The 12768-nt window shown below is 48.1% G+C and overlaps 1 protein-coding gene across 7 annotated transcripts in view; it reads right to left on the minus strand.

The window, feature by feature from the left end:
* The window catches only part of ERGIC1 (endoplasmic reticulum-golgi intermediate compartment 1), a 57406-nt gene that overhangs the window by 4593 nt on the left and 40045 nt on the right, over positions 1-12768 (minus strand). For 6 of the 7 annotated variants that reach the window (XM_066329371.1, XM_066329374.1, XM_066329375.1 and 3 more), the window contains 4 exons: positions 12662-12766; positions 9505-9565; positions 8314-8414; positions 5621-5743 (listed from right to left, as the gene is read on the minus strand). In XM_066329371.1, the coding sequence (XP_066185468.1) occupies positions 5621-5743; positions 8314-8414; positions 9505-9565; positions 12662-12766 (390 nt within the window). The remainder of the gene's footprint in view (positions 1-5620; positions 5744-8313; positions 8415-9504; positions 9566-12661; positions 12767-12768) is intronic. The other variant, XM_066329372.1, reaches the window with a different exon arrangement.

Genomic DNA, 12768 nt, shown 5'->3' on the forward strand with positions numbered 1-12768 from the left:
CCCCCAAGGGGAACATCTTGTTCCCCTTCTCACAATGTTGTAATCTCAGAACCACCTCATCCTACAGAAGGTAGAAGACCGAATTAAAAGAGCATCACAGTTATGAAGTGAGAAATGTGGGAGTTGGGGAACTGGAAGTGTGTCATTAGAGCATGGCTGGTCACATTTTTAAGGTTAAATTGTGGTGTATCACACTTTCCATGTGACCACTGCCTGGTGGCACCTGGGACTTTCTTCCCTTCCTGTGGTGTTTGACTTCTGCCTCCCCACCAGGCGGTTTGTAGGAACCCAACCTTGAGCACAACCCAGATGTTCTTGTATCAACAACAGCGTGGCAGCAGGAGCAGGGCAGTGACTGTCCCCTGTGCTGGCACTGCTGGGGTCACACCCTGAGCGCTGTGAGCAGTTCTGGGACTCTCATGGTGAGAGAGACACAGAGGGGTGGAGTGTGCCCAGGGAAGGGAATGGAGCTGGGAAGGGGCTGGAGGAGCTCAGGGAGCTGGAAAGGGGCTGGGGGAGCTGGAAAGGGGCTCAGCTGGAGAAAAGGAGCTCAGGGGGGACCCTGTGTCTCTGCACAAGTCCCTGCCAGGAGGGGACAGCCGGGGATCGGGCTGTGCTCCAGGGAACAGGGACAGGATGAGAGGGAACGGCCTCAGGCTGGGCCAGGGGAGGCTCAGGGGGGACAGCAGCAGGAATTTCTCCATGGAAAGGGCACTCAGGAATGGGAACTGCCCGGGGAGGTTTGGATCCCCATCCCTGGAGTGTCCCAGGAAGGGCTGGAGTGGCTCTGGGCTGGGGACAAGGTGGGGATGGGGCACATGGACTCGATGGCATTGTGGGTCTTTTCCAACCTAAATAATTCCATGATAAAGGCTAAAAACTGCAGCACAGCTGGCCCAGGAGAGAACTGGTGCCACACCACACGCACCCTGCCACGTCTCCTCTCCCACACAACATCCCATGGGCAAAGTCACAGACAAAAAACCAACGTAGGAGCAGCAGCAGCACTGAGGGGAAGGAACAAACAGCTCATAAATGTGAGCAAAGGCAGTGAGAACTACAGCTCCTTTCCATGTGTATTTATAACCAAAATACGAACATTCAGTGAGCTCAGTGAAACAGGAAGATGCAGGAAATGTGGCTTTTGCAGGACACTCCAGCAGATCAAGGCTGCTAAACCAGAGCACCAACTTGTGGCAAAGTCAGGATTTTTAGGGGACAAGTCCAGCTCCTGCCTCTGTGGCCCTCAGGGTATGACACGGGGTGAGTTCCCAGGGGAAATGCCCACCATGGAGCTGGGTTATTCCAGTTCAGAGCAGCTCAGCTGACAGCAGATGTCACACCACAAACACAAACCCCATCCAACACCCAGACTGCATCACACGGCAGGAAAATCTGACTTCAGTGCAGCAGCCCAAGGGGCTGGGGAATAGAAAAAAAACCAACCAAAAACCCTCTAAATTCATCTGCAGAACTCTGTAGTGCTGAGTGGGGATGAGTCACACACACCTGGCACTGGCTCGGGGCCTCCTGCACACACAGCTTCGAGTCCTGGTGACGAAAAAAGGGTTTGCAGTCCTTGTGGCCAGTGCTGGGCTCTGGCTCAGCACAGGAGCTGCACCACCACAGTCTCTTTATCAGCATCTTTATCACAGTCCTAACGTGTACAGGAGGCAGGATCAGGCACTTCTTTAGATTTAATGGAACCGATTTTTGGGAATGATCTGCGTTAGCTCCATGAGGTCTGTCTGACTCAGGCCCAGCCATTAAAGGATGAAGGAAAAGAGCTGGAATTAGGAAGGATGACACAGGATGAGGAATGCACCTGGAACAGGAGGTGAGCACAGGAGAGAGGGATGCAGGCTCCTGCCTAAAGGAAAACACGAGTGGGTACACAGGAGGAGGCAAGGCTGCAGGTGACACAAAGGCAAGTGTCAGATACATGTCCGTGCTCCTCTGGGATGTCCTAAACTCTGAGAATTACTTATAAAGTCAGAGGGACCAGTAGGACCCTCAGGTATTGCCCAGTAAGGTAAGCTGCAGAATCTCACCCAGAGATTTTCAGCACATCTTGCAGAACAGCTTTAAAAATGCCACAGTACTGAATCTGTGACACCTGTCAGCACCAGTTCCCATCCATGGCTGAATTTTCTCTGCCTGCAACCACTCTGCTCCAGTTCCCACCCTCCATTATTTCCAGCTTAATTATTTTTTCACACCTAGAGCCCAGATGAGTCCTCTCATACCAAGAAAAAACACTTTCTTTGGACTTTGAATGCTTCAGCAGAACTTTGGCTGCTTTTCTGCCTGCTCTCTCCTTCCAGCCCTTACACTGATCTCATGATAAAACCTTCTTTCAGTTTGGCCACTTACAGGAACTCATGAATTTTCAGCAGTGAAACTTTTCCCCTTGCTCCATAACCTCAACCAGGAGGTCTTGAATGGCTTCTCTTTATGAGGGATGAGTTGATTTTAAGCAGTGCAGCTTGACAGGCAAAAACCCTCTGTGTTTAACACTCTGCCAAGTGTCTGTGGTTAACTCCAGCATCCCTGGCAAACTCATGGAACAGAGACAGTGGCAGCACTGACCCACAAGTAACACAAAATCTTATTTAGTACTGAACTTTCTCAAGCATGACATGTAAAATAAAAAAATACAAAAAATACAAAAAATACAAACTGAAAACTTATGCTAAACCAAAGCCTTTGCTCAGGCTTTGGTACAGAAAATTAGGATATGGAACAGAAAGTTAGGATAATTCTTCCCACCACAACCATCTAAGGAGCAGGCATGAGAAGGGGGACAGAGAGAATGTGGGAATGCTCTCACAGGTGCTGCAATGTGTAATGCTGCTCTTTGCAGGGCTGAAGTTTTGGAGGGCAAAGTGACAAATGAGTGACAAAGGGCGTCAGAGAACCTTGCCAGCAGCACAGGAGATGCCTTTGGCTCCCTGCTGAAGAGCCAACACCCCTCTCCCATGGGATCATCCCTCAGCAGTGTGTCCTTCCCTCCAACACTGACCCCCTAAAGCCTCTCTGGCGTCCCCAGGATCACCCCCAAACCCAGGACTAGTTTAAATTTCCTGAAAGCCACAGGGGAGCCCAGATAAACAGTGAAGGAGCCCCTATCCCAGAGCCTGTCTTGTGGTTTTTAAACTGAGCAGCTGCTGCTCACAACAAGCTGCTGCTTTCCAGAGCCAGGCAGTGACTCCACACGCCCCAGCCCAAGCCCTGCTGGCCCCCAGCCCAGTGCTGGTCATCACTAACTGGTCTCCAGAGCAACTGTGATGCAAAAGGCCACGCTGGAGATACAGGAAGGGGCTGAAGAACAGATCATGTCATCCAAACAGGGCAGGGCTGGAGGTGTCCTGATGCTCTGCAGTGCTGCTCCCCCTCCCAAGCTGCTCTCTGCCCCCTGGAAGGCTGTGAAGCTGTGAAGCAGAGCCAAGGCTGCCCTCCTGCCCAGCAATCCTGGCCCAAAGGAGGCTCAGAGCAGCTCAGCAGATGGCCCAGCCTGAGAGCCAGGCTCCAGCCCCTGGAACAAGGCTCTGCCTCCACGCCACGAGTGTCTGTCACACCTGTGTGACGTCCTGACACTGCCACTGCCAGCACCAGCCTCATCCCCCAGAGAAAGGATATTGAACTGGAACAGCTCCCCAGGGAGCTGCCTGACACCACAGCCGTCTACAAGACCAAACAAAGCAGCCAAAAATCGACTGCAAAACTCTCCTTAAGCAGCCAGAAAGTGCCTGGCTACCTTTAAACACAAAACAGGGCAAAATTCATCCTGAGGCCGGTGATGCAACACTCTGACTTTGTCCAGTGAGGAATATGGAGTGTGGAGAGGACTGTTATTTTGGGGAAGAGGAGAAACTGAAATTCTTATTTAATGAAAATTAATCAACCTTTAAATCTTTTCAGAAACAGAAGTGGAACCGCTGTTCCATTTTTGGATTCTCAGCAGGAAACACACATTTCAGTTTTTGGGATACAAAGTCAAATGAGATACAAACCCAAAATGTCACTGTGGCAACCAGGGAGGAAATTCTCCCCTGTGGTCCCTTATGTCAACTCATCAATTCAAAAAAGATGCTTTTTATAGGCATTTAATGGCAGATCAGCAGTGAATCAATGCTGATAATAAAATTAAAGAATGATCCCAGCTATCAAATCATTTCCCATGGAAACACCTCCACACTTTCACCCCCAACAAGATGTGTAAGAAACCTCTGGGAGCACAATTTTAGGCAAAGAAGCAGAGGCAGAACGAGATGCCAAGTCATAAAATGCTGATGTTTGACCTTTTTTAGGATTATGTTTTGAAGCCAAGCAGAGCTAAGAAGAGAAAAGTCTTTCACCACGACATTTAGGTTTTACTTCAAGCCCCCTTTTCTGGTTATTTGTGTATTCTAGGGGTCACTGGCTAAAGTTCACTGAAGGGAACTTGTTTATCACAAGTTGCAAAATCAAAAGCTTGAAGTGCAACTCTGCCACACTGTTTATGTGACTTCCAATTAAAACAGTCAAACAGTTTAAAAATCAGAATTTGAGGTCTTCACTCCAGCCAATTTATCAACATTCCACCATGCCTCACTGGCAGAGCTCACTGCAGCTTCAATTTTAAGCCAAGTCCCTGAAGACATTTTTTTTTTTTTAAAAGTTCTGGAGGATCTTTAAATAGCTCTTTGCCTAATGAGCAGTTTGGCCAGCACAGCTTTGTTCTGGATGCTGAGATCAGGACTGCAGGATGCTCTGTGGACAGATCCAAACGTAATTCATCAGGAAAACACCTCTGGAATTTGATAATGCAGCTCTTCTCCACTTCTACCCAGGAGTAAATGCCTGCAACTGCCATTCCCATATTAAGCCAAGCAGCAACACTGAATAAAACTCAGTGTAAAAAAAAAAAAAATTCAGTTTCTTGTAGGAGAGGAGAGAAGTGGCTGCTGGTAAAATCTCCACTGCCAGTTTTCTTCCTATTTACTCTAAAAATCACTCAAACAGCAGCAGATAGCAAGGACAGGCAGCTCTGTGTGATCCTTCCTGAACAAAGGAAAAGCCTCCAGGTGAAAACAGGATGAGTTTGGGGTGGAAAAGAGTGGGGAGACCCTGGCACAGGGTGCCCAGAGAAGCTGTGGCTGCCCCATGATCCCTGGCAGTGTCCAAGGCCAGGCTGGAGCACCCTGGATAATGGAGGATGTCCCTGGGTGTGGCAGGGGGTGGAATGGGATGAGGTTTAAGGTTCTTTCCAATCCAAACCTTTCCACATTCTCTGCACACTTGATCTCATCATTACCGAGCAGTTTACTGCAGTTTTCCTGTTAACCACATCAGCTTAACTTCCAGGGTTCTGACATGCTGCAGTAGAGCCCATCCTGCCTAGACAGAGCCTGGCACTTCTGGAATAGGTAAATTCTCCTTCTTTTTGTGCCCAGCTATTAAATCAAACTGTCAGAGCACTGGACTGACCTCACACTTCAGCACCACCCCAGTGTTGTGCTGCTTTATCTCCAGCACAATGCTCTGAGGCAGGACCTCAATTGCTCTGGACAAGGAAGGCTCAGGAGGGACAGGAAAGGCAGGCAGAGGAAGGGAGGAGGAGAGGAGGTGGGGAACTCACCGAGGTGATAAACCTGTACAAGGGCTGTCTCCTCTCTGTGTATTTCACTGTGATGGGGCTCAGGTCGTACCGGAACCAGATGGCCGGGATGATGCGGCCCGTGTGGCTGTAGGCTACGTATTCCTGGGAGGAAAAAAAGGGGGGAAAATGGCACAAAATGTGAGCAACCTCATCCCAGAGAGTGTCTGCCATAGAACTGCCTCTGTGGGTTTGGCCCTCACCCCACTGTTTTGTACCAGGGAGCAGATGGGAAGGAGCAAACAGTGAATTCCTGTGTGAGTGCTCACCTCCCGTCCTTATCAAACAGGAAAACAATCTCTTTACAGCCTGATAATGAAAGAGCTGGGGACAGAGTGATGGTGATTACTCTCATCTTCATTTAGAGCTACAGGACTAAACAGAAAGGCTGTCATTGACTCTCCATCCCAGATCTGCCCTATTTAAATACAAACAGCCTGGCTGCAGGTGTATATCTATATTTTGTATATAAATCATTCACCAAACAAACGGAATTTAGTTTGTGAGAGCCTGAACCTCCCTCCTTGTCTGTGCATTCCTCTGTCAGGCCCCCTCCCCACTGGGACCAGCAATGGGAATGCTTTGCCCTCTTGGTATGAATCATCTGGAACCACGTTCAAACCACATTTAAAACTCCTGCTGAAAGCCAGGACGAAACTGCACACACAAAAATATTGGCAAAGGTTCAAAAAATACCCCAGGCTGGTTTGGGAGTGACATCTTCCAGATTTCCAGTGACAATCTCCTTTAATCCATTTGTTTCCTAAGAGGTCCAGTGCCAGCCACAGCCACAGGACAGCACCAAGCAGGACACAGTGCCCAGTACCAACACCAACATCAGCTGAGCAACTAAAGTCATATTTTCCTGAGATAATATTTTGTCTGTGCTCTCACTGGAGATAGATACCAGTTTTCAAGGATGAGGACATTCAGAGGGTAAAGAAAAATCCAAGGAAAGCAGGCTGGGAAGCCAGCAGTCCAAGGAGAGCCCAGTGTGGCCCTCTCCAGCCAGCTGCTCTTCCCTTCCTCAGCCCTGTGACAGCTCAGATCTCCTCTCCTGGTTCAGTTCTCCTTCACAAAGAGGCAAAGACAGCCTCAAATACTTCAGAAAGATGAAAAAAGAACAAGCAACAGGACACTCATGAGCATGACACCAAAAAACCTTGATTTGCTTTCTGTGTGCTAGTGAAACAGCATTTATCTTCAATCATCTTATATAAACCCCAAATTCCCCTATTTTTAGGCAGTTGATCCCATGATGATGAGAGAAGCAGAAGTCCCCAGTCATGTCACTCTCAGGGCTTTTACAGGAGTTCTGGAGCTCACTTTGGGACAGTGGTTATGTGGGAAGTGAGGAAACAGAGGAGCTAAGAGAGCAGACAGAGTTTACCCTCCTCTCCTCTGTGCCAGACTGTTCAGTGGCTTCCCATTTCCCTTCCCCACTGCTCAGTGCAGGAGTAAAGGACTGAAGCACCAGGAGAAAGCACAGAGGCAGCAGTGCTTCTCAGCACCTCAGTTTTGACAGAACTGACCTCATTTTTTCCTTCCTCTCCCCTTCTCCCCACCAGCAATCCTGCCCTAATGAGTCAGACTTGGCTGAAGGCCCCAATTTGCAGCCAAGCTCACAGAAGTGTCAAAAGCTCCTGCTGTCTATTTTCCAAATTACTTTCAGAGCTCCTGCCACAGGAGTCTGATCAGAACAGCAGTTGTGACATTAAGCAGAACAAATACATTGTAATCTGAACAGAGGGAGATGTCCCAATCCCTGGGACACATCATACAAACAAGCCCAAAAGTCACCAGTCAGGAACATTAATCTGAGAACTAGACCAGGAGAGTTTGTGATGAATTATCAGTTAGGGTAAACTAAAAGTCATTAGATATTACAAACAGATTTTGGATTTTCATTTAGTACCTGAATAGCAAATAATTTTCAACATAAAAATGGAAGATGCTTTCTACCTTAAAAAGTAAATAGGGCGGGGTTTTTTCCTTAAAAAAAGTCAATACATTGAATTATTAAAATGCTGGACGTGGCACTCAGTGCTCTGGGCTGGGTGACAGGGTGGGAATTGGTCACTGGTAGATTTGGTGATCTTGAATCTTGTCCAAACGAATGGACTCTGTGATAATTCACTATCACAAAGCAGGGGCTGTGCAACACTCAACCAGCATGTATTTGCTGCTACAGTTCAGTGGCTTAATGTCTGAAATGAACATTTGTAAAAAGCCAAAAACTCTGCTGATTTTTTTTGTGTCTCATACATCCATCACAACCGAGACTGTTTTGTTACTCAAACCAGGTGTAAGTGATGTTTGGTGTGCTCAGCTGGATTACAGCTCCCATCCAGATGCACCTTGAGAGGCACAAGAGGAGTTCCTGCAGCCTGCAAACACCTCCCACACAACTTACAGAAACCCACATCAGCTGACAGGTGACAAGGGCAGGAGGAAGAACACGGGAATGAAAAGCAACACCACCAAACCTCCTTGGCCAAGGCGTCCCAACCCCAACTGCAGGAAAAGCCCCACTCTGGAGAACTTCAGTTCCTCCTTCTCCCAGCAGAGGCTACTGCTCACCTACAGACTCAGAGAGCACACAGAGAGAGGAGCAGGAGGGGAAGGAGCTGAACATCCCCCGGGGTTGCAGAGAGGAGAAGCAGCTGCTCCTGTACCTTATTTGCCACCGTGTACTGGTAGGAGTATCGCTGCTTGCCGCTCATGTCCTCGTACACCGTGGGCACAATCTTCAGGATGTAGTCGTGAGAGGCAAGGGCTGTGCTCAGGGGAGGAAAGGGAAGGACACAGTGAGCACTGAGAAAAAGGAGCCAGCCCACAGAACAATTCAGAGCGGAGAAAGTCACCAAAAAAAACCCAGGAGTGTCTCCCTCCTACTTATCTCAGTGACAAAGCTCCCCAGCCCACAGTTCTGCCCTTAGTTCAGAACCCTGTCAGGGACTTGGGTGACACCAGAAGCCACCCATCACTTCTGCAGGACCACAACCCACCCGAGGTTTGGGTAACTTGAACCTTGCAGCTATAAATGGCAACACTTTTATCATCACCACAAACAGCCTGGTTAAATCAGGAACTGGCTGAGGTTAGGGCTGCAGATAATTTTGACAAAAAGCCCCTGAGGTATCACAACCTGTGTACTTCCATTTCTTTCTTGCTTTCTCATCTTCCTCCTCCTACAGCTATTTAACTCTCTTTTTTTTTTTTTCTTCATTATTTAAACGGCTCATTCTGGGGTTTTGTGTTTGCTAGAACAGTTCTAAGACAGAATTCTAAACGACATCTCTGCAGGATCCTCTAGCCAAGTGTAACACGATGACATTTGGCTCCTGGAGGTTAAAAAAAATTCCCCAAACCACAACTGTATATCTTCAGGAACAGCCATAGGAATTTTGTTCCAAGAAATGGACAGGACTGATGTCCTGAAGTCCTGAAGGAGCCTGAACATTTGAGAGATAACCCTCTACACTGAATGGTAGCATGCATTGAATTGTCCTTTTTGTGCTGGTCATAAAGGACCATGAAAATGTCCCTCTTGCCATCCACAGAGTAGAAATTTCAAGGCAATTTGCAACACAAGTACAGGGAAAAGCTCTGGTGGAAATATCAGCAGCAAAGGGACACTACAAGCACAGGATATGGATAAAAAACTCCACAAGGACTACAAAAGACCTTTTGGGTTAAGCCTTTTCTGCGGGGCTGGAGGAAATGGAAATGTCAGCCAGCAGTGTCTGGATCATTTTGGCTAAAGAGGCAAATGCAAGCCCTCTGGATACCCCAGAGCTCATGAATGGCCCTGCTTTCCCTCCTGCAGAGGGTGGCTGAGAGCTGCAATCCCCAGGAATACCCACGGTTTGAGCTGAGCTTGTCTGCTCCCTCCAAGGCATTGAATGCTCCGTGAACGTTATGGACCTGGAAAGCAAAAAGGAGGATGAAGAAACTCTGCCCTGAGTTGATACTCTTGACCTTTGCTTCCCTACTCTGTAAGCAGGGGATCAGCCTGATTCAAGCTTTCCAAAAAACAAAGCCTCAACCCAGTAAAACATGACCCCAAATATCTTTCAGTGACCATCATCACAGCGGTTGGTTCCAAGTGAAAAAGCTGATTTCACAACATCTTACAAGATGAAACTCCAAAACCACTCCAAAGCTGAAGGAATTGCAGTTGGAAGGGGCCAGTTGTGAAATTTTCACCGTGAGGTATTTCCAAAGAGCTCTGCAGAGTTAACTGTGAAATCAAGTTATTTAAGGGAAATAAATAGGAGTCACACTGGGGTTAAAGCTCAGGAGTTCTGCTCTAAAGGTGGCTCGTGTCAGAGCAGCTGTACAAACCATCAGCCTTGGAGGTGGGAAGGACACATCCCACCACTGACATCCCTGCAGCTGATTTCAGACCTGTGAGTGTCTGTTTGCCCAGAATAACAGGATTTCCACGCCTTGCCCACGCTGTGACCTGCAGTCTGATCTCCACCAACAGAATAATCCATGTGAGAACTCTCCAGACAGGGAAAAGCCCACGGCAGCAGCTGTAGGTCAGAGGTTGTGCTGCTCACAAAGAAAGGCCAAAGAACTCCACAACCCAGAAAGTCCTGACCTTAAGTCAGACAACAGGGAAGAAGAGTTTGGAAGGAGGATTTGGCCATGGGTGTGACAGTTTCACCTCCCCAACAGGGCAATGCCATCTCCTTCCCAGACCCTCTCCACAACTGATGTCCCATCCTAATGGACATTCCCCTACTCCCAACACTGCAGGGTGGATGATGGAGGAAGCACCAAGTGACCCAGTTTTGCTCAGCAGAAGGGAAATTCTGGAGGGACACAATCATCAGCAAGCTCAGCTGGAAGGTTGAACTGGGAACAGGAGCAGAGCAAAAGCAACAGCTGATCCTGCTGCAGGGCTTTTTGCTCTGCTGGGATTTCACACAGCCACGACCATTCCCAAACTACACCTGCAGGCTGTGCTCATTCTTTACTCACTGTAAAAGGCATAAGAAGGGAAAGAAGCCCCTGGAGTGGGCTACAGTGTTATGTTCCATTCTTGATACAGCTAAGAAGTCTCTTACAGAATATCTGGGCCAGAGACTTTTAGGTCCATTTCAAACTTTTGGTGATTTTCCCCTCTTGTAGACAAGACCAAAATTCAAACCAATGACTTCCTACCTCCAGCTGTCAGGGAACCCAGTAAAGAGAGAGATGTGGAAATAGATGTTGCATTTTTAATCATAATTTCTACTGAGTTCTACGTTATGGTGATGAATAATCCTGGTTTTAACCTTGTCAGGAGAGTCATCTGCCCCTGTATAGTAAAAAAGCATCATCTGCTTTCCTCATCTCTCTCCTCACTGGGTTATCTGATATGCAGGAACTCACTGCATGAGATTTAATTCTGCAGGTTTTAATTCTGATCTCATCTAAATGAGGGGAAAAAATCTAGAGGAAGTCTGCCACTATTGTGCCCGAAGTACTGATGAAGACTCAAAGCTCATTCAGTGCCAGATGATATTTAAATCTCTGCTTCAAAGAGACTGGTTTTTCTGGAGAACACGGCCTGTCCCTCAGTGGATCACTGTGGCAGAGTCAGTAAGAGCCCACAAAGAACAAACTCCCAGCACATGACACAGGTGAATGAGGAGCTCCTCGCCCTCTTCAAGGAATATAAGCTTTTATTACATCAAAGCAGGTGGAGACAACCTGAAATTTTCAAAGGTGCACCCAGGCAGATTGAAAGCTCTCCACACTCGCTGGCTCTCTCACTGTTGAGTCGTGGTAGCACCTGTTTGGTGAACGTATCCTTCTTTAATTTGTGCTGCTGTCTGCCTGCAGCAGCTACGTGCTCCCTCCCCGAGCACTCAGCCCATGAGCAGTCACCCTGAACTCTGGAAATACTCATCTGAACTTGTCCCAGGCGGGAGCCAAGCCCACATTTGCTAGGCAGGTTTCTCACCACAAAGGGCTGAAGACACTTGCTGCTTGTCTCTCCAGGCTCCTCCTTCGTGCTGATTCACACTCCAGCTGCCTTACTCCAGGGCTCCATGATAAAACAATGGCAATGCTCCCTCTCAGCGCCCATTTCCCACGCAGGCTGCACAACTCCCTATTACCACTCACCTAATATTTTTCATAATCTCAGTGTGCTTTTACAGACATTAAGCCAAGCTTATTTATACGCTAATATTTCCTCGTTCCCACACAAGGTATTTCCTAAAAGAAGCCGGGAGCAGAACCAGAAGACTACAAAGCAACGCTTAGACTTGTTAGCATGAAAAAGGGGTTTGGAAGTGGGTGTAAAAGGAGCAGACTAATGAGACGTCTGTGCTGAGGAAAGAAGATTACAGAGAGACTATGGGTAAGTAATGTTTAGGGTGAGTCTCAAGCTGGGTGTGCACATGTGGAACTCCCACCTGTGAGGCCAGCTCCTTGGAAGTAGGCTAGAGAAATGCTGTAATCTGTCCTCATTGAGAAATCAGGTAATATTACATAACTTGCAGCACCTGGTGAAACTCTATCCACTGGGCAAGTGCACACATTCAGCTTCTTCCCAGCAGGGAACTGGCAGTGCTAAGTCTAACTTGTGTTTCAGAGAACAGATTTGACTAAATAGGTGTCTGCTATACAAGTACAGTGAAGTGAATTAAAAAGAGCTTGACTGCTGCTGTGGTAGACACAGTAGCGAGCACACATCTTCCCTGAGTGCATCACTGCTCCTCCACAAAGGCAGGAAGGTGTCCTTGCTGTGTTCATGCTAAAAGCAGGATTTTGCTGGGCCACAAACCCTCGTTCTAAACATCCATGGAGTTTTCCAAAAGCACTTGGGAGTTTCAGAAGAAAACAGCACGGTGGCTCTGTGACTGGACACTGCTCCTGCCCAAACCGGTGGCACAGCTGGGAACTCTTCCAGACTCGAGCTCATGCTGCAGGGACACACAGGCCCTTCCATAAAACCAAAGTGTCTAATATTAAACCACTCTCACTGCGTTCCCCTAGAGCCAGGGAGTTTTGAGGACTCACCTGTAACTTGTCCCCAAATGAGAGCTTGTGGATGACGTGAGTCATGTCGGGGTTCTGGGGCTGCGCCGTCGCGCTGTGCGTCGACACGTGGAAGTTACCAGGGACCT

The sequence above is a fragment of the Sylvia atricapilla genome, chromosome 14 (genome assembly GCF_009819655.1).
Source record: "Sylvia atricapilla isolate bSylAtr1 chromosome 14, bSylAtr1.pri, whole genome shotgun sequence".
NCBI lineage: Eukaryota > Metazoa > Chordata > Aves > Passeriformes > Sylviidae > Sylvia > Sylvia atricapilla.